A 20,344-nucleotide genomic window follows, 5' to 3' on the forward strand; every position below is an offset into this window, starting at 1 on the left:
TTTATAAAAACAACAAAACGATAACGCTTACCAAATCTCGCGATGTTTCAACCGTACGTCATATTTGTTCTTTCCCGTTCCTGCTTTCCCTCAAGCAGCAACTGCGTGGTTTAGCAGAGTTAGCTAGCTGCTATTTCCCAAATTGGTCCTAATTTGAAGGAACCAATCAATCGGATTACTTCTGGAATCATGTCGTACCACGACGACGACGATGTTAGTAGAACGTTGGTCATCAGAACCTTTTTTGTTTGTAAAAGACAATAGGAAAGCTAGACTTTATAGCCGGCTAGCTTAGCTTTATCCGTGGTACAAGAAGATAATTCATTTAAGCTGTATTGACCGAAATAACATCGGGTTTCTGGTTGTTTTGTCTAAAACTGCCTTCATTTGTCGTGTTTAATATGTACTTGTCCTATTAAATTGCCGTCTTTATTTTTTTCTAAATTTTGACTACATGCTCGGTGCTCATGTTTATTCATTTTGTTCTTCCAGTATGATGGCTACTCCAATGACTATGATCTCCACACCGGTTTGTGAACATTAACTCCATTCATTTCACGGACATAAAGATGACTTTTGTGCATGTTACTGTTCAAATCTTACATGATATGTTCGCAGGTGACCCCAAAGCAGACATGGCTTTCGAGCGGCAGTATGAGCAGCAGACCTACCACGTCATCCCAGAGGTCATCAAGAATTTCCTTCAATACTTCCACAAAACCATCTCGGACTTGATCGACCAGAAGGTCTACGAGCTGCAGTCCAACCGCGTGTCCAGCGAGAGTATTGAACAGAAGATCTATGAGATCCAAGATGTCTATGAAAACAGGTAACGGCGATCATCCCAATGTCACTTTTGCCGATGCTGACGTGTTCACCTTGCTTTCAAGTTGGAACAAACTGACCGACCGATTCTTTAAGACGTCTCCTTGGCCGGAGGCGGAGTCCATTTCGTCACTTGTTGGCAACGGTTAGTCGGTTAATAATGTTGTGACTGATATATTCGTCTGATTTCCGAGTATGACACGTGATGTTAACCTGTCACATTTTGCTTCTGAAAGATGCCGTCTTCCTCATTCTCTATAAGGAACTTTACTACAGACACATCTATGCTAAAGTCAGCGTAAGTCACCAGCATTTTCTACAAAAATATGTCTTTGAAAGATACTTAAATAGCAGGGGAAAGCTTTGAGAGTCATTCTTTGTATTTATGCTGCCTTCACATACTGTGGGAAAGCTGCTTACCGCTTGCTAATTGGTAATTACGAGTATATCCTGTTAATGTACTTTTGTTGTTGTTGCAAAAAAAAAAAAGAAAAAACATAGTAGACGCGGACTATTTCGGTTTGTTGCGTGTAGAAAACTCTTTTAGACATTTTAATTAATCTACTACAACAAGAAGAGAATGCATGAAAATGCAAACGGGAAGTTTTTGTAGTGGAACATTTTAGTTAACACTTGGTTGCAAAATAAGTTATAAATGTGTACATTACGGTTTCATGCTGGCGTCAAAAAAATACTTGCAAATTGACGATAAATATTCTTTAAAAACTTATCATTAGCAACTTGTTGGACGTGCGCTGCCATTTTGAAAAGTAAAAGAGGCGATGTTCACAGGTGTGCTATCTTAGGCACCCCACGATTTGATTCGATTACGATTAAGGGCGCTATGTTTCGATTATTGAACGATGATCACGCTATTGGCGATGATCGCCACGATTATCGATGCATTGTACATTACTAAGGGTGTAACGGTACATGTATTTGTATTGAACCGTTTCGGTACGCAGTGCTCGGTTCGGAACGGAAGCGTACCGAACGAGTTTCTGACGTAATGTAACCCTTACTTTTCGAGGCTGTCAGTCGATCGGGTTACATACCTCTACTATAATAAGGACCAATACGGTAGGGCAGTATATAACCCAGAAATGTCAACGGCGCGACAACATGGCCGCTGCGAGGATGCAGTGAAACGCGGGCGTTAAAGTTGATCAACCAATGGACACCAGTCGCAGTGCGGCCGTGTGTTAGACGCGTCCCAGATGCGGCTCAACGCAACGCACACGAAAAGAACGGCAGAGTTTATTATTTGACGCTAGACGCGACCCACCTGCGTCAATACTACTACCGGTAGCTAGGATCTGGGAGACCGGAAGTCACTCGTGTAAAAATACGGTGGATCCGGTCGATTTTCCAACTAATATGCAATCATAACGTACTTTTTGACTCCATCAGATCTCTTGAGTGGTAGATCGGGGCACAGTTGACTTGTCTTTGTTGATTTACTGCTGTCTTCTCTGCTATAATAATAACCAACACGGCCCTGTGTTCAATACAAAACCCTCCTACCACAACAAAACAAGTAGGAACTCATATTCACATAGGAACTAAAGTTATACAACATAATGAATACTACATCACATTTGTAAAATATAAACGCATAATAAAATAAATAATAGCCCATTTAAATAAAATACATTGAAATGAGCTAAAACACCTGTAATTAAATAATAAGAATAATATACAGATCCTGCTTACACAAATTTATTAATTTCTGTGTGGCGCTTTGAGAAAATCCACCAATAAAGCTTTTGAAAACCGTTCATAAAAAAAAAAAAAAAAAAAAAAGATTTCATTGAGGCATTTAATTTGTAAAATACATGTTAAAATCTTTGTCATTAGGATTTTCTCTTTAGCACAGGACTTCTTTTTTCTTCTTTCTTTCAGAAAGAAAGCTGACCAATACGCAGGGTCTGAAAGGGAAATTGTTGTTGGAATATTATCTTTAAATACCCGCTACTTTTTGAGCAGAATCCTAGCTTTGTAAAGGCTAATGTTCCTATTGTTGAAAGCACAAAAGTGTGTAATTAACAACTGGCACTTTTATATTTTGCATTTTGGTTTCTTACTGTACCGAAAATGAACCGAACCGTGACCTCAAAACCGAGGTACGTACCTAACCGAGATTTTTTTGTACCGTTACACCCCTACTCAATATACAACAAATTGCACAATACACTTATATATACAACAATTATATTTATAGCATAGCACACTAGCTTGAGCTACTAAAGCATTGGCTGGCTTCTATAACACAACAACTTATGAAGTTCTGTACGTACGACCCTTCACCACAGAAGTAAAGATATATTGCACATCCATATGTTATAGTAAACATAAAATACTTAGAGATATATTTCCAAGGCGGAAACATAACAGAAAGCATTCACGATTGTCAAGGCTACTGCTAGACACCGCGATGTGTAAGTGAATGAACCAAACTACTGTAACAAAAAATAGATGCAGCGAATTATTCTGACCAGCAGGTGGCAGCAATGCCCTGCAAATGGTCAACTGATTTCCCATACTAGTATGTAAACTGTAAAGCCAGCACTGTACATACTATCGGTCCTATTAATAATGTTATTGGATTTATCGGGATGACGTCATAATTCATATTATCGGACCAATAATTATCATGCACCAGTAATAAATGTGTACATTGAGGTTTCATGCTGGCGTCAAAAAAAACTTGCAAATTGACGATAAATATTCTTTTAAAAACTTATCATTCGCTACTTTTTGGAAGTGCGCTGTCATTTTGAAAAGTAAAAGAGGCAGCGTTCACGTTAGGGGTGTTAGGCACCCCACAATTCGATTCGATTACGATATCAGGGTGCTACGATTCGATTATTGAACGATGATCACAATATTGACGATGATCACGGTTATCGATGCATCGTACATTACTAATTAATAAAGTAGCCAAACAAATTTATGTCCATTATTTATTTAAAATAACCTAATGATTCAACAGGAACGATGGAAACATTCCAATACAACAAAAAGCGGCCCTTAAAGTGTTTTTTTTTTTTTTTTTTTTTTTTTTTTTTTTTTTTTTTTTTAATACAAGAAAGTGCAAAAACGTTTACTATTTTAAAAGCAGTACTTATTTCTCAACATGCCCGTACAACACACAGCTGACCTTGAGATACTCTTTTTCACAAGAAGGTGCAAAGCCATTAGCTGTTTCAAAGGCAGTACTTATTTCTCTCAACAACACAATAAAATTTACACAGGTGGAATGAATTCCACATTTTCATGAAACAAACTAAGTGTCTTTAGAAATAAGACTACTTTTAACCAATGTACTTGGTTTTCACAGATTTCTGTACTATTTCGCATGCTTTTAGTGTTACCGCTGTACTTAATCCTGGTGTTCTGACAATTTTCAATACACGTTGGTTTAGGAATGTTTCAACGCGCACTCACCATGTGTCGATGTCAGGCGGCAGGATCAGACAAAACGCCGTGGCCGATGGTAATCCAAGGTGTCAAATCGTCAATGAGTATAGTCAAGCAAATCGTGGTCATTCAGTCCAAAGTCATGTCGTGTGGTCAAATAACAAACAAAAAATGCTAACTTTGTGTCTTCAACCTTTCAAACAAACAAAACAATATACTTGCAACTCTGCGGTCATCTATAACATACATGTGCGTTTACATGCGGTTGAAAACTATATCCGCCAGCGTTCCACACCTGTGCTGAGTAAGTCATTGATTTATACGCACATATTGGCGGCACTGCCACATTACGTCACTCAACACAAAAAACTGCTCCAACACCTGGTTTTAAACATTCTGCATCTGGAGTAACTTGTGTACACCACCAAACAACGCACAACTTGCATAGTGCCCGGCGCTAACTAGTAACATTTCAAAAACAACAATAATAAAGGCTAAACAGTACAAGAGGGTTCGTGTACTCACCTATGATAGACGGACACGGGACTTTCCAATTAACACGACTTGAACATATGTACTGCTGGACAACTGAAAGACAAGGAGCAATGAACTATCTCGCTTCCCCTCTCACTCTAAAAAATAAATTGTGCACAGAAGTGCGACCGCCGGGTTCCTGCCTGTCTCATAAAGAAATTTATTTTCCAGTCTTTTGACAAGGAGTAAATCTCTCACTCAGTAACCGGCAGCATCCATCATAACGTTGTACTAAAGGTGTCCTGGCGGCAGACATGTCTTCAATTTCATTCCGCTACGAGCGGCTGTCATAAAGTTATTAGTGGGAGTCACTGTCATTGCACTGCTAATGCTATAACATTGTCACACACATTTCACTAATGTTTTCAGACATCTGTCTCAATCTGGGTACTGCATATGCAATATTTGCACAGTTACATTATAGCATATCTATGGACACATTTGGACACGACCTAAACACTGTTACAATGCAAGTTGACGTACTCCACGTACAATGTGAAAATGTCAAGCATTGTGAACATATGACAGAAATGAGGTTGCATTTTCGTCTCGTCGTCGTTTCACTATGTTCTAGTCTCCCGAGCCACGTTTTTAGCTCCTCGTCGTCGTCATGAAAAAATTGTCGACGAAATATTTTTGTTATCGTCATTGTTGAGGGAAAAAAACACTGGTACAATGACAATAAAGGCTTCCTATTTTACAATGTCCAGGGGGGACCCACTTTAGACCAGAGATTTGAGTCCTACTACAATTACTGCAACCTCTTCAACTACATTCTGAGTAAGTTTTAAATTAAAATTTCTTTAAGTTCTCACTGGAATGCCCATTATTTGTGGATGTTTTTTTTTAATAATTACAGATGCTAATGGCCCCGCCCCCTTGGAGCTACCCAACCAATGGCTTTGGGACATCATTGATGAATTTATCTACCAGGTTTGTCCAATTTTCTTAAGCAACGCACTTTACAGAAAGCACGAAATCCCAGAAAGAGTTGAATTATAAGCACCCAAGAAAAAGAACCAAATGCTATTGTGTAGTGCTGCTACGATAAATCGATTAACTCGAGTATTCGATTAGAAAAAAAGATTTGAATTCAATTTTGCTGCTTCAAGTATTCGTTTAATAAAAGTGGCGTTGTAATGGTTTATTTTGAAAGTTTTATTGATTTGGGTGAATACACTGCCCTCTTGTCTGCCTCATTTCACATGGCTGAATCCAGCTGCGCCATGTTAAGACCAACATAAGCCAAGATTTTGTGAGCTAATGTTTTTTTAGGGCTGCAGCTATCGATTTGTTTAGCAGTCAGTTAATCGATGAACTAGTTAATTCAAATAATCGGATAAGGAACATGAAAAATTAAAAAACACTGAGCTGAGCCTCAAACGGTATTTAAAAAAAAAAAAATGAGGATCTCTGTACAACAAAAGAAAAAACTTACATAACAAAAGTTAGCATTTTATAGCATTTAAGCTAGCGGACTTTTTTTTTTTTTTTTAAACAATGCTCTTAACAAAAGGTTCAAACACATATTCCCAAAAAATGGCTTAATATATCTATAAATGAAATACAAATGCATTTAAAAAAACATTACACAAACAAAAACTTAGATTACATTGGTCTTAACAAGGAGCAGTTGGATTCGGCCATGTGAAATGAGGCAGACCAGAGGGCAGTGTATCCACCCTAATCAATAAAACTAAATGCAAACACTTTCAAAATAAACTATTACAACACCACTTTAATTAAATGAATACTCAAACCAATAAATTTTAATTTGATTTTTTTTTTCTAATCGTTGCCGCACTATTTTTTTATATGCATTCATAATTTAGTTTTTGGTATATTTAGCAGTTTTTTTTTCTTGTGGGAATATGTGTCTGAACCATTTGTTAAGAGCATTGCAAAAAAAAACACACACACATTAGCATTTATAGAGATTAAGCTAGCGGACTTTTGCTATGTAAGTTAGCCATTGTTCTTTTGTTGTACATAGATCCTTATTTATTTTTTTATACCGTTTGAGGCTCAGTTCAGTTAATTTCTCATGTTCCTTATTACTCGATTATTCGGACTAACTAGCTCATTGATTAATCGACTACTAAAATAATCGATAGCTGCAGCCCTACTGTAGTGCTATGACAAATCTAGTAATGTCAAGTAACAAGCCCTTTGTTTTCTTTAGTTCCAGTCATTCAGTCAGTACCGCTGCAAAACTGCCAAGAAACCAGAACATGAGATCGAGTTCCTGCGAAGCAACCCAAAGATCTGGAACGTCCACAGTGTTCTGAATGTGCTCCATTCCCTTGTGGATAAAAGTAACATCAACCGTCAGCTTGAAGTCTATACCAGCGGAGGTAAGACATTCACGTTAACCGTAGTCATTAACGCATTTATGTTGAGTAGGAGCTAAAAATGAGTTGCCTTATTGCAGGGGACCCCGAAAGTGTGGCGGGCGAGTATGGTCGCCACTCGCTCTACAAGATGTTGGGCTACTTCAGCCTGGTTGGGCTGCTGAGGCTACACTCCCTACTTGGAGATTACTACCAGGCTATTAAAGTATTGGAGAATATTGAGCTTAACAAGAAGGTACAATACAGCACGGTCATATGAAAAAGTATCTGAACCTTTTGGAATTTCTCACATTTCTGCATAAAATTACCATCAAATGTGATCTGATGATCTTTGTCAAAATCACACAGATGGAAAAACTGTCTGCTTTAACTAAAACCACCCAAATGATGATTTAGTATGATAATGATAATGAGTATAGCATGCAAAACAATGACAGAAGAGGGGAAAAATAAGTAAGCGTAGCCATCACATTTAATATTTTGTGCCTCCACCCCCTTTGGCAGCAATCACTTCAACCAGACGCTTCCTGTAGCTGCAGATCAGTCTGGCACATAAATCAGGACTAATCTTCTCTACAAAACTGCTGTAGTTCAGTCAGATTCCTGGGATGTCTAGCTTGAATCGCTATCTTTAGGTCATGCCACAGCATCGCAAGTCTGGACTTTGACTTGGCCACTCCCGAACGTGTATTTTGTTCTTCTGAAACCATTCTGAAGTTGATTTGCTTCTGTGTTATGGATCATTGTCTTGTTGCAGCATCCATCCTCTTTTTAGCTTCAACTGTCGGACGGACAGCCTCAGCTTTTCCAGCAAAACTTTTGAATTCATTCTTCCGTTAATGATTGCAAGTTTTCCAGTTCCCGAGGCAGCAAAACAGCCCCAAATCATGATGCTCCTCCACCATGCTTCATGGTGGGGATGAGGTGTTGATGTTGGTGAGCTGTTCCATTTTGCCTCCACACACGACATTGTGTGTTACTCCCAAGCAATTCAACTTTGGTTTCATCAGTACACAACATATTTTGTCAAAACGTCTGTGGAGTTTCCAAGTGCCTTTTTGCGAACATTAAACAAGCAAAAAAAGATTTTTTTAAACAGCAATGGCTTCCTCCGTGGAGTCCTACCATGAACACCATTCTTGGCCATGGTTTCACATATCATTGAGATATTGGACTGTGCCAGTGATTTCTGTAAGTCTTTAGCAGACAGTCTAGGGTTCTTTTCTACCTCTCTGTGTATTCTGCGCTAACTTCTTGGCGTCATCTTTGGTGGACGGCCACTCCTTGGGATAGAAGCAACAGTGCCAAACTCTCTCCATTTGGGGACAACTTCTCTGACTGTCGATTGACGAACACCCAGACTTTTAGAGATGGTTTTGTAGCCTATCTTTATACAAATCAAGAATCCAGATCTTCAGACAGCCCTTTTGACCGAGCCGTGATGCATATCAGACAATGCTTCTCATTAGGGATGTCCTGATCCAGGTTTTTGCACTTCCGATCCGATACCGATATTGTTTTGCACTTCCGATCCGATACGGATACTGGCCGATACCGATACCGGCCTCTCTGAGCATGTATTAAAGTTTAAAGTTATTTAGCCTCCTTACTTAGTTGTCAGACTCATGTTGAAAAGGGTTTTAGTAGTCTTGATAACAACTTGCCAGCTAAATTAGGTGAGTTGGAATAACACATAATGGTTGGTAACAAGAAACTGACCTGTTTATTAAATGATAAACACAAAACATTATAAATGACAAACAAAAATGACATATTCAGACAGTAAAACATGCTAATAATATTGTAAACTGTCTTAAAAAAGCAAAACACACAAACAACCTCAAACTATTAACTATTACACACTCCCTTTGATTTGCTTGCCCAGCCCGAAAAAACAAAATTTTATGTTTTATTTGTAGGCACGAGCCCGAAAAAAAACAAAATTTTATGCTTTATTTGTGAGGACTCGGGAGCGGTGCGTGGTTACGTTTTGTGTGATCACATTTGGTGACGCCAGTGCATATATGCATAATGCTAACAAATTATAGCCAGTTCTCCCAGTTAAACGACTGTAAAATGAATATTCAATAAACATTTATATATTTTATATTTGCATGTGTGTTCTAACAGGTGGATAGTGGATTTGACATTTATTTTAATCTCGAGTTTGCAGAAAAAAAATGCAAGTTTTCTCAATGTTTAAATACATATTTTTATCATTATAAATGCATTTACACAGCGAAATAACGCTGCAAAAGTACATACATACATACATACATACATCGTTTTAGTATAAATATATGAATATATATCTTTTAAAAAAAGTCTGCCCGATGCGTCTAAATCCCACTTTACTCACGAGAGATAATGGCTCGTCATCCAGAATGATTCCTTCGGCAATGACTCTTCCCTGGGCTTAGGGACTGTCAAGTGCCAGTTTGTCACGCATAGCAAAAGTTTCTGCCAGTGTTCGTTGCGTATGACCTTTCTTTCTGTCTTCGGTTTTCTCCATATACTCCTCATACTTCTTGTATTGTTTGTGGTGGAATTTCGATAAATGCTTGATTAGTTTGGTTGTATTAACACTTCTTACAGCTTTACCACCACGCTTGACTTTATTGTGGCATATGTCGTACTCTGCCTCTTCGTCTTTGTCGTCCTTTAAAGTGAAATAATCCCACACAGCTGACATTTTTACCGATAGTCTCTCAGTCAATTGGGAGACGGTAATGTCGTGTGTTGAAGGTGTGCGTAAAATGCGGACCGGATTTTAGGGAACCGAAGCAAAAACTGGAATGGATTATGTAAGTCGGTGCACTGGAAAACCCGGACCGGACTTTTAAAAAAATGGAACGGAAGTCTGGATCGGAATTTTTCCGTGTCGCCCGATCCGATACCGATACGCATTTTTTTGCCCATATTGGCGTCCGATCCGATCCAGACATCGGATCGGGACATCTCTACTTCTCATCGAAACAGTTCTTACCAGGTGTGTGTTTTACAGTGGGCAGAGCAGCTTTAAACCACTCATCAGTTGCCACGTTTACATGGAGCCAAATATTCCAATTACAATCGGAATATTTATTCAAACCGAATAAATGTGTTCCATATAAAAACCTCATTCGGAATGAACAGGCCCAAACCGAATGGAATTTCATTCCGATTCACAGGGGTGGAATATTCCTTTTCCCAAACCGATTAGAAGTAAAATTATATCATGCAAACAGGGAAGCGGAATGGTGTCTGGTTGCGTTCTTTCTGCACATGCTCCGTACTGACGTGGTGACGTCACTTTGTGACGTAAGTAACATCACTTGCAACATGGCTTCCAAGCACACGCACAGCGCACCCACACAACTTTTTAAATGAACGGCGTGTCATTCTGAAGTTTAGTTTCCACTCGAAAAGTTAAAACAGCAGCTGATCTGACGATCGATCTCCATGTTTTGCAACGTGACGCTTTGTTTTGATTAATCTGCGCATGTCAGACGGCAGTTGTCAAACGTCCTTTCGGAATAAAGGCAGACACATGTAAACGCTGGATCGGAATAGATGAAGTGACATGTAAACAGCTGATGTGAAATTTCCATTCGGAATGATTTGAATCGGTATGAATAAAAGTCAGCATGTAAACGTGGCTAGTGATTGGGTACACACACCTGACTTAAAATGTTTGGTTAAAATTGGTTTGAATTGCTTTTTAAGTCTCCTTGGGCAGATGGTTCACTTATTTTTCTCCTTTCTGTCATGTTTGCATGCTATCCTCATTAAAATATGAAAACCTATAAGTGTTTGGTTGGTTTTAGTGAAAGCAGTTTTTTCATCGGTGTGATTTTGACAAAGATGAGATCACATTTGATGATGATTTTATACAGAAATTTGAGAACTTCCAAAAGGTTCAGATACTTTCTCATATCACTGTATTGAGCTTTTTTTTTCAGTCACAGACTTATTTTTTTCTTTCAGAGCATGTACTCGCGTGTGCCCGAGTGTCAGATCACCACCTATTACTACGTGGGCTTCGCCTATCTGATGATGAGACGTTACCAGGATGCCATTCGAGTGTTTGCCAACATTCTGCTCTACATTCAAAGGACGAGAAACATGTTCCAGAGGTCAACGTATAAATACGAGATGGTGAGTCTCGGGTAAATGTTACTCAGTTTAATACCGTTAGGGATCTCCCGATCAGGGGTCGCGTTAACCGGATATTTTCCGTCGTTGACCGGTTTTTTAAAACGGTGACGGAAAAAACTGAAGTCCGTCCGTCATTTTGACAGGTTGCAATTCACACCCCAGACCACAGGGTGGCGAGTCAGCATATTAGCTATTGTCTCTCTTAATGCATGACGTCGTTGGCTCTTCTGTCAGAATATTGTAGCGTCACCGGGGTCTGGCGGCGGCACCGTGATTGACACATCAACGCGAGGTTCTTATTGGTGCACCCGGTGTGCCAGTGCGTCATCCAATTGATGGACAAGATTGCCGCCTGTCTATAGACCCCAGTCACATGACGTCACAACTCCGCCCCCCTGACTGGAGCCGCCATATTGTGTGTCAGCTCGTCATGTTTACACATTACCGCTACGTACATGCCTCCTATTACGGCGTGTTTTTGTGCTCGTTAATATTAATAATCAAAATGGTGAAGGCGTTTGTGGCGGTTGGTTGCTGTAACAGAGAAGATAGACGGAGAGACTTGAAGTTCTACCGTATTCTGAGAGACCCGAAGATGAGAGCGAGATGGACTGCTGTAATGGCGTACCGCACGCAGGCTATTTTTAGACCGTGACGTCGCATCGTAAAGCGGAATTAAAGCCGAAGTGGGACATTATAGACCCGCCCTCGCATAGACCCAACGTAAAAAGTGCTACTTTTCGCCGGTAATCTTTCAAAAACCAACATGCCGATCACGCATTGCTTTTTTGGAACTTGTAGAAACGACTCTAGACATTACGACCATGAAGGATGTTTTCTTCATACGTTCCCGGAAACCAAAAACTCGGGAGGAAAAAATGTGAAGACCGAATCAACTTGCGCGGACTTTAACACCAGCTCGGCGAATCCATTCACGTTTCATATGCAGTAAACATTATGTTGGGTTGGCATGGTCTTTCAGAGGACAATGAGGTAAGCCATTTTTATATTTTTAACTTATTTTTTTAGCGTAACGTTGTGCCGTACTGTTTCTGTCTGACAATGAATGACCTGAAAAGAATTATAATGGTATCTGACTGCCACTGTTACCGTTTCTGTTATATATATATATAAAAAAACAACTTTAGTAAGGGGGGAGTGTAAATAAATTATAGGATTAAGATGTGTTATCAATGAAAAAATAAAAGTGTTCGTTGGCTGTCACTGAGTAGCATTTGCGATCGCTACACAAAGCTAACAAAATTACCCCCAAGAACGGTAAGAGACGTAGGACAACCAGAGGATATGTAAGAAAGACAGGGCTGATGGTAAAGGATAGCTTGTTGAAACGGGAGAATGTCATTGTCAGTCGCGTCGATAAAAAAGCTAAAGCTATGCTTAGGTCGGCTCGTTTTTTTCGTCTTTTTCAGCCTTCGACACTAAAGCCATCTCTTTAACTGAATATTTTTATGTTCTTCCACATCTATGCCAGTCAATTTGGCACCAGGCACATCATTTTCGGAGAGAATTGGTAGGTTTAGCGCTGTAAACGTCTCCTTCGTACACGAGTTCCATTCATTTCCTATTAGGGACAAACGATGGCTTGTCCTCGGTTAGCAACGGTAGCTAATGTCATGAATATTAATGAGCGGAAGTGACGTGTTGCTTGCGGTACGCCATTCGACAAGAAATCTGGGCACCAAACGATCACCACAGACTATGTAGTAGTCATTTTATATCTGGTAAGATGCATTTAATATATATTTAGAAGATTTTGGGCTGACAACCACAATTAAGATCATTGTGTGACGTTGGTGATTGGGGTCTATATCGTTGCCTCTTTTTCTTTGGGGGCGGAGTTGTTGGCGGTAAGCAGAGTAAAAAGGGAGAAAAATACCACGACTTCCGTGTCTAATTTTTCGCCGCCAAGCAAGCGTTACAATATTAATTAAAAATGAATGAAAACTAAATACTATTGAATATGTCATCATTATCATTTTAAAAATTTAAGTGACGGGTAAAAATAGACTATGACCGGATTTTTATGACCCTGTCAGTCAAAATGACAGACAACGAAAATGTCTAGCGCAACCTCTGCTCCCGATCATCTCGATTGATTTAGCTTTGGTTTGTGCGCAGATCAACAAACAGAACGAGCAGATGCACGGCCTGCTTGCCATCGCGCTCACCATGTACCCGATGCGCATCGACGAGAGCATTCACACCCAGCTGAGGGACAAGTACGGAGACAAGATGCTTCGCATGCAGAAAGGGTGAGAACAGTTGCTCGCTTCGTATCATTCCAACGATGACAAGGTGATAGACATCAATCAGGAAATTTTCATTCATCCATTTTCTGCATCAGAGACCTACAAGTGTTTGAGGAGTTGTTCAGCTTCGCCCGCCCCAAGTTCTTGTCTCCGGTGGTGCCCAACTATGACAATGTCAACCCCAACTACCACAAGGAGCCTTTCCAGCAGCAGCTTAAGGTCTTTGCAGAGGAAGTCCAGCAACAGGCTCAGCTCTCCACCATCCGCAGGTGCCGTGACCGACTTTTTTGAGTTTTGGGAGACTTACTGATGTCGTGTGTCAATCCAGTTTCCTGAAGTTGTACACCACAATGCCGGTGGCCAAGCTGGCAGGGTTCCTGGACATGACCGAGCAAGACTTTCGGATTCAGCTACTCGTGTTCAAGCACAAGATGAAGAACTTGGTGTGGACCAGCGGCATCTCAGCTCTGGATGGAGAGTTCCAATCGGCTTCTGAGGTCGACTTTTATATCGACAAGGTGCCGTCTTATCGCCGATTTTGTCCGGGAGGTTAAAAGCGCATTTTATAAGAAGGTCTTATTCTGTCTTTTTAGGACATGATCCACATCGCGGACACCAAAGTGGCACGTCGATACGGAGACTTTTTCATCCGACAGATTCACAAGTTTGAGGAGGTGAGTCGAGAGATTTCCAAATTGGGACTTCAGGTTTGTGATCGTTTTTGTGATTTTTCTGGCTCAAATTCAGTTGAATCGGACACTCAAAAAGGCGCCAGCGAGCGGCACCACGACAACGTCTGGAAGCGCCACGAGCCGATGAATCAAACTCGACTCGTTTCCTGTCAGAGTTCTGAAGATCTGGTATTGATCACTTTTCTATTCGCTGAAACAATAAATCAAAACATCGGTGGTCTTACAAACTCATCTTCTGTGTTTATTGTGTATATAACCACTAGATGGCAGTGTTTTCAAGACTGCCACAGCGTTGTCATCTTTATTTACTACCAGTACTAGTGTTGTTTTTGAAGCCCTTTTCATTTTACTTTTGGACATGAATAATTATTAGTCATATTTGATTCATCTAAAAATTTCGAGATTAAAGATTATTTTCGTCTAGTTTTAGGCCCGATTTATGCTTCTGCGTTCCGTTGATGGCGGAGCAATGTGTTAGACCCTATGCCAAGTTGCTCTGTAATTCACTGCCACGCTACTAGAGTAGCTAGTAGATTTGCGTCTTTATTATTCAATCAAAAAATAAGTTGCTTCAGACCAAAAGAAAATAATTTCAGAAGAAAAATCATTTTAATAAGAAAAAATAAAAAATTCAATCATCGAAAAATTTTTGAATGCGAAAAAATATTTGACTTGAAAATTTGCATTTGAACACTTAAAGGGCAACTGAAGAGCTTTTCGGATTTCGCTCTTGAGTGTTTTGCTCGGTTGAATTGTATTAAATGCATCATTCGCTGTCTCAAAAAGTGACATAAAAAAAATAAAATAATAATTGACCGCGTAGTTTTTCAGTTATGCCCATAGCAACACCATAGCAACGAGGGACGCGCCGCCCTGCCGACCGCTACCTGATGATGTAGCTTCCAGGGAGCGTCGCCACCAGTCTGAACACGGAAATATAGCACCACGCTATCCTCGCCATATATTGCAAACATTTTCTGGGGTTTACTTGCAAGAGTCATGCCATCTCGATGTGAAGCGATGATTTGCTCACAGGAAGACTCGAGAGACTATGAGTGGTCCAAAAAAACTTCTCCTGCAAAGGTTTGGACCGTTTTTGTGAGCATGCATACAGGTCCCCAATCGGCTCATTGTTTTCATCATTTCAGCGACGACAGCTTTGAAAACCTACAACAATGCAACCTTGGTTTTACAAAGACGTAAGTAGACCCTCTGATTCTAAAATTTGATGCACTTCTGTTGATAAACGAGGGGGACTCCTACTGCCTGTTTGTTGAGGCTCGACATTTTTTTTTTTTGGTTGCTGTTGCCCTGTCATAAGTAGATAGGTTTGCTGACAGGTCTACTCATGTGATTTTATTACTATATCAATAGGTATTATGTAAATTCAAATGTCCCCAGCACCAAATAGGTCCTTGGCTCGTTGTTTTTTGGCCTGTCACAGGGTAAATATAAAGCCTCAAAAATCAATAACATATCATTCATTTAGCCACATTTGGGCTAGCTTTACCATATTTAGATCGGTATGAGCTGTCCCATTACCTAATATCCAGTTTTAGCTATGTGGAGAGCATGGAAAAATATACAACCATGTAATCGCATTCTCTCAAATAAAAAAATCGCGATGCTGGACTTAAGCTTACCACTCACTCTCCCGTTCGTGAAGTGACGAGCTGTCAATTGGCGTCATGACATCTGCTGTGTCAAGTAAATCGCCGTCATCTGACGCCTCAGGTTCAAACATGTAGAGATTAATTGTAGTTCATCTTTCCTGGGAGCCTTTGCCATTGCTAGCGTCACAAAAGAGCGATCCTGAATGGTTACCTTTGGTGGAAATATCACTGACATCGTTGTTTCTGCTATGCTAGCTGTGGATAGTCTTCTCTGTTGCGTAACAAGTTGACAGTGCGGGCGCCTTGGATGTCAGGATTTGCATCGGTCGCCGTGGCAACCACGTCCCAGCCACGAAGGATGATGCACGAACCTGACCTGACGGAGGGATGATCCCAAAACAACACCCAGCCACACCTTCAGCTTGGCCCACTCCACCGCAGCTTTCAAAAACAACATTATTTAGATAACACGGTCGCTGCTCGGGAACATTTCTATGTAGCCTTCGACCCTGGATCCAGCAGGGCCCCTTCGTTATCTGTTTTTTGCCTTGTTTTTGACCATTGTCGAATAGATTGTCAACCTGTTTTCGGTATGCCTTCAACTTTTGGAACATGGAGTCAGTAAAAAGGGTTAATACCGGAGTGAACGTGCGGGATTTTGGCCCCTCCCGGCTGACTTGCGGGAGCTGTGCCAGCGGGACACCATTTCGTTCGGCTGTCACTGTTTCCGCGGCTTGGCCGGGGGGCTGAATTCCTTCTATGTAAAGTATAATAAATTAAGGGTCATTCAGGGGCCCCTGTGGTCCTGAGGCCCAGGACAACATACCCGGTTAAACTTGGTAACCTTGTTCAGGTTGTCAACTTTTTTTCTAACACCAAATCTCATTCTAATCCCACTAGGAATGCGACAAACTGTTGCATATTTCTTTTATTATCACAGATCTCAGGGCTGGTGACAGTAACGACGAAATAAAAACATACAAAAATGTGTCGATTTAAAAAAAAAAACTTTGAAAGCACACCACTCATGAGAAACGGCGTCATAAAAAGGGAGAAAAAAAACACCATTGCACAAGTAACACGTACGCCCACAGACATCCAAATAAATGACCTGTCGCGATAAGCAGGCATTTATTAAAAAACACCGTCGTTTCAATACTTATTTTGAAATAAAAAAATAAACGTGGCTCCATTTGAGCATGAGTCTTTAACTCCCCTCATGTGGCAGTGTAAAGTCTTGGTATGGTGGGCAACTTGCCATCTTCATATCAATAAAATACAACAGGTAATATATATTTTTGACTTTGTTGAAGTTTATTTGTGGACTGAAATTTTCTGGTTTTGCTTCAAATTCAACCATCTTGAATAATCCGTTTTTTTGTTATCCATGATGGCCTCTGTGTAAAACGCAGAAAGGTGGACCGTTGCGTTTGCTTTTTTTTCATCCGGCAAAATTTTCAAGCATCAAGAGGTCATTTGAGGCATCCTGGTCACACTGCATCGTTACGTTCACTTTTTTTTTTTTTTTTTTTTAACTAAAATAAAAGATGTTTTATAATCCACCTTTACTCCAGAGAGACACCCCCGTGAAGTTGCCCAATCAGACGCAAATTTATAAAAAGGATGTCAATTGTTTATGCCAGTTTGTGCTGCTCTTGTTTGTTTTTTTTTCTTCAGATAATTGCAATTCTTTTATAGGTCAATCTGAGGTCAACCAGCCCCCCATTTTGATCCAAACCGGCTTAAAATGGTGTCAATTGTTTGTGCTAGTTTGTCCTGTAAAAGCAACTAGGGGATGTCCTGATCGCATATTTTTGCACCCGAGTCCGAGTCACCTTATTTTGAGAATCTGCCAATACAGAGTCCTGATCCGATGCAAAAAGAATTTTTTTGCCATACATACACATACAGTAGAGATGTCCCGATCGATCGGGTCCGATCACGTCATTTCAAAGTATCGGAATCGGCAAAAAAATATCGGCCATGCCTTTTTTTAATATATATATTTTTTTTAATTAAATCGTTTTCTAATTGTATTTCACGTTACAGACATAATATGTTACACTCATCCAGAGTCTTTAGTTTAGGCTTAAGGTAGGGTTATCAAATTTATCCCGATAACGGCGGTAATGAATTTTTAAAAAAATGTATTACATTAAAATATTTAACGCAGTTAATGCATGCGCTGCACGACCCACCCACGCATTGCCGCGCTCAATCTGTAATGGCGCCGTTTTACCTATATAGAGAGATAAAAGGCAGCGTAAAATGAGTGGAGTGAATTTTGGCAGCCTTTGGAGCCTTTTTTTAATTGGCTAAAGCCTTACAATCCCTCTCCCTACAATTAGAAATTTCATGGGAAGCAATGTGGGGAAGCAAGGTAGCGATTGATCTTTTTCTTAACACCTTATATTATTTCCCAACGCAGAGAAGATATATCAACTGGTAGCAATACGCACAGTCATGGTTCCACTTCCCATCATGCATTTGGACATGGCTACAGTATCATTTACTGAAAGCTCAACAAATACACTAGATGGCAATATTTAGTCACAATATACAAAGTCACAAGTCTTTCTATCCGTGGATCCCTCTCACAGAAAGAATGTTAATAATAATCTTGAGGATTTATTGTCATAATAAACAAATACAGTACTTATGTACTGTATGTTGAATGTATATATTCGTCCGAGTTTTATTCATGTTTTTCTTAATTTTTCCCGATCATATACATTTTGGCAATGCATTATCGGGAATGATTGGAATTGAATCGGGAGCAAAAAAAAAGCAATCGGATCGGGAAATATCGGGATCGGCAGATACTCAAACTAAAACGATCGGGAGCAAAAAAACATGATCGGAACAACCCTAATATACAGTGCTGGCCAAAAGTATTGGCACCCCTGCAATTGTGTCAGATAATGCTCAATTTCTCCCAGAAAATGATTGCAATTACAAATGCTTTGGTAGTGATATCTTCATTTATTAGGCTTGCGTTTACAAAACACAAAAGAGATTTAAAAAAAAAAAAAAAAAAAAAAAAATCATGATCATTTTACACAAAATTCCAAAAATGGGCCGGACAAAAGTACTGTCACCCTCAGCCTAATACTCAGTAGCACAAACTTCAGACAAAATAACTGCGAACAACCGCTTCCGGTATCCATCAGTCAGATTCTTACAATGCTCTGCTGGAATTTTCGACCATTCTTCTTTGGCCAACTGCTCCAGGTCTCTGAGATTTGAATAGTGCCATTTTCAGATCTCTCCACAGGTGTTCTATGGGATTCAGGTCTGGACTCACTTTAGAAGTCTCCAGTGCCATCTCTCAAACCATTTCCTAGTGCTTTTTGAAGTATGTTTTGGGTCATTGTCGTGATGGAAGACCCATGACCTCTATGGAAGACCCAGCTTTCTCACACTGGGCCCTACATTATGCTGCAAAATTTGTTGGTAGTGTTCAGACTTCATAATGCCATGCACACGGTCAAGCAGTCCAGTGCCAGAGGCAACAAAGCAACCTCAAAACATCAGGGAACCTTCGCCATGTTTGACTGTGGGGACCGTGTTCTTTTCTTTGAAGGCCTCGTTTTTTTTTTTCACTGTAAACTCTATGTTGATGCCTTTTCTCAGAAAGCTCCACTTTTGTCTCATCTGACCAGAGAATGTTCTTCCAAAATGTTTTTTGGCTTTCTGTTTGGCAAACTCCAGCCTGGCTTTTTAATGTCGCTGGGTCAGAAGTGGGGTTTTCCTGGGTATTCTACCATAGAGTCCCTTTTCATTCAGATGCCGACGGATAGTACGGGTTGACACTGTTGTACCCTCGGACTGCGGGACAGCTTGAACTTGTTTGGATGCTCGTCGAGGTTCTTTATCCACCATCCGCACAATCTTTCGTTGAAATCTCGTCAATTTTTCCTTTCCGTCCACATCTAGGGAGGTTAGCCACAGTGCCATGGGCTTTACACTTATTGATGACTCTGCGCACAGTAGTCACAGGAACATTCAGGTCTTTGGAGATGGACTTGTTGCCTTGAGATTGCCCATGCTTCCTAAGAATTTTGCTTCTCGAGTCCTACAACAGTTCTTTGGTCTTCTTTCTTTTCTCCATGCTCAATGTGGTACACAAAAGGACACAGGACAGAGGTTGAGTCCACTTTAATCCATTTTAACTGGCTGCAAGTGTGATTTGATTATTGCCACCACCTGTTGTCACCACATGTGTCACGGGTAAGCAACAGGTGCTGTTAAATACACAAAATAGAGAAGGATAATGTGATTTTTCAAAGGGCGCCAATACTTTTGTCCGGCCCATATTTGGAGGTTTTTTTTGTAAAATGATAATGATTTAATTTTTTTCCCCCATTCTTTTTTGTGGTTTTTCATTGCAAGCAAAAATAAATGAAGATATTACTACCAAATCATTTGTAATTGCAATCATTTTCATGGAGAAATTGAGCATTATCTGAAATAATTGCAGGGTTGCAAATACGTTTGGCCAG

General features: G+C 40.1%; 1 protein-coding gene across 1 annotated transcript; it reads left to right on the forward strand.

Annotated features, from left to right (window-relative positions):
- The first annotated feature begins 65 nt into the window (after positions 1-65).
- On the forward strand, positions 66-14,456 carry eif3s6ip (eukaryotic translation initiation factor 3, subunit 6 interacting protein). Its single transcript, XM_057848957.1, has 15 exons — positions 66-213; positions 493-529; positions 619-829; positions 891-970; positions 1,062-1,123; positions 5,490-5,559; positions 5,639-5,712; positions 6,962-7,133; positions 7,211-7,365; positions 11,097-11,267; positions 13,407-13,540; positions 13,633-13,806; positions 13,866-14,055; positions 14,131-14,211; positions 14,285-14,456. Exons 1-15 carry the CDS (start codon positions 190-192, stop codon positions 14,354-14,356), a joined length of 1,707 nt encoding a protein of 568 aa, XP_057704940.1. The 5' UTR covers positions 66-189; the 3' UTR covers positions 14,357-14,456.
- The last annotated feature ends 5,888 nt before the right edge of the window (positions 14,457-20,344 follow it).

The sequence above is a fragment of the Corythoichthys intestinalis genome, chromosome 10, assembly GCF_030265065.1.
Source record: "Corythoichthys intestinalis isolate RoL2023-P3 chromosome 10, ASM3026506v1, whole genome shotgun sequence".
Classification (NCBI taxonomy): Eukaryota; Metazoa; Chordata; class Actinopteri; order Syngnathiformes; family Syngnathidae; genus Corythoichthys; species Corythoichthys intestinalis.

What these genes read in the sequence shown, in the direction of transcription:
- eif3s6ip (XM_057848957.1), top strand. Translation starts at nt 190, where the DNA reads ATGTCGTACCACGACGACGACGAT. An exon ending in TTGATGAATTTATCTACCAG is followed by an intron (nt 5,713 to 6,961) that starts GTTTGTCCAATT and finishes TGTTTTCTTTAG; the next exon opens with TTCCAGTCATTCAGTCAGTA. An exon ending in ATGCTTCGCATGCAGAAAGG is followed by an intron (nt 13,541 to 13,632) that starts GTGAGAACAGTT and finishes TTTCTGCATCAG; the next exon opens with AGACCTACAAGTGTTTGAGG.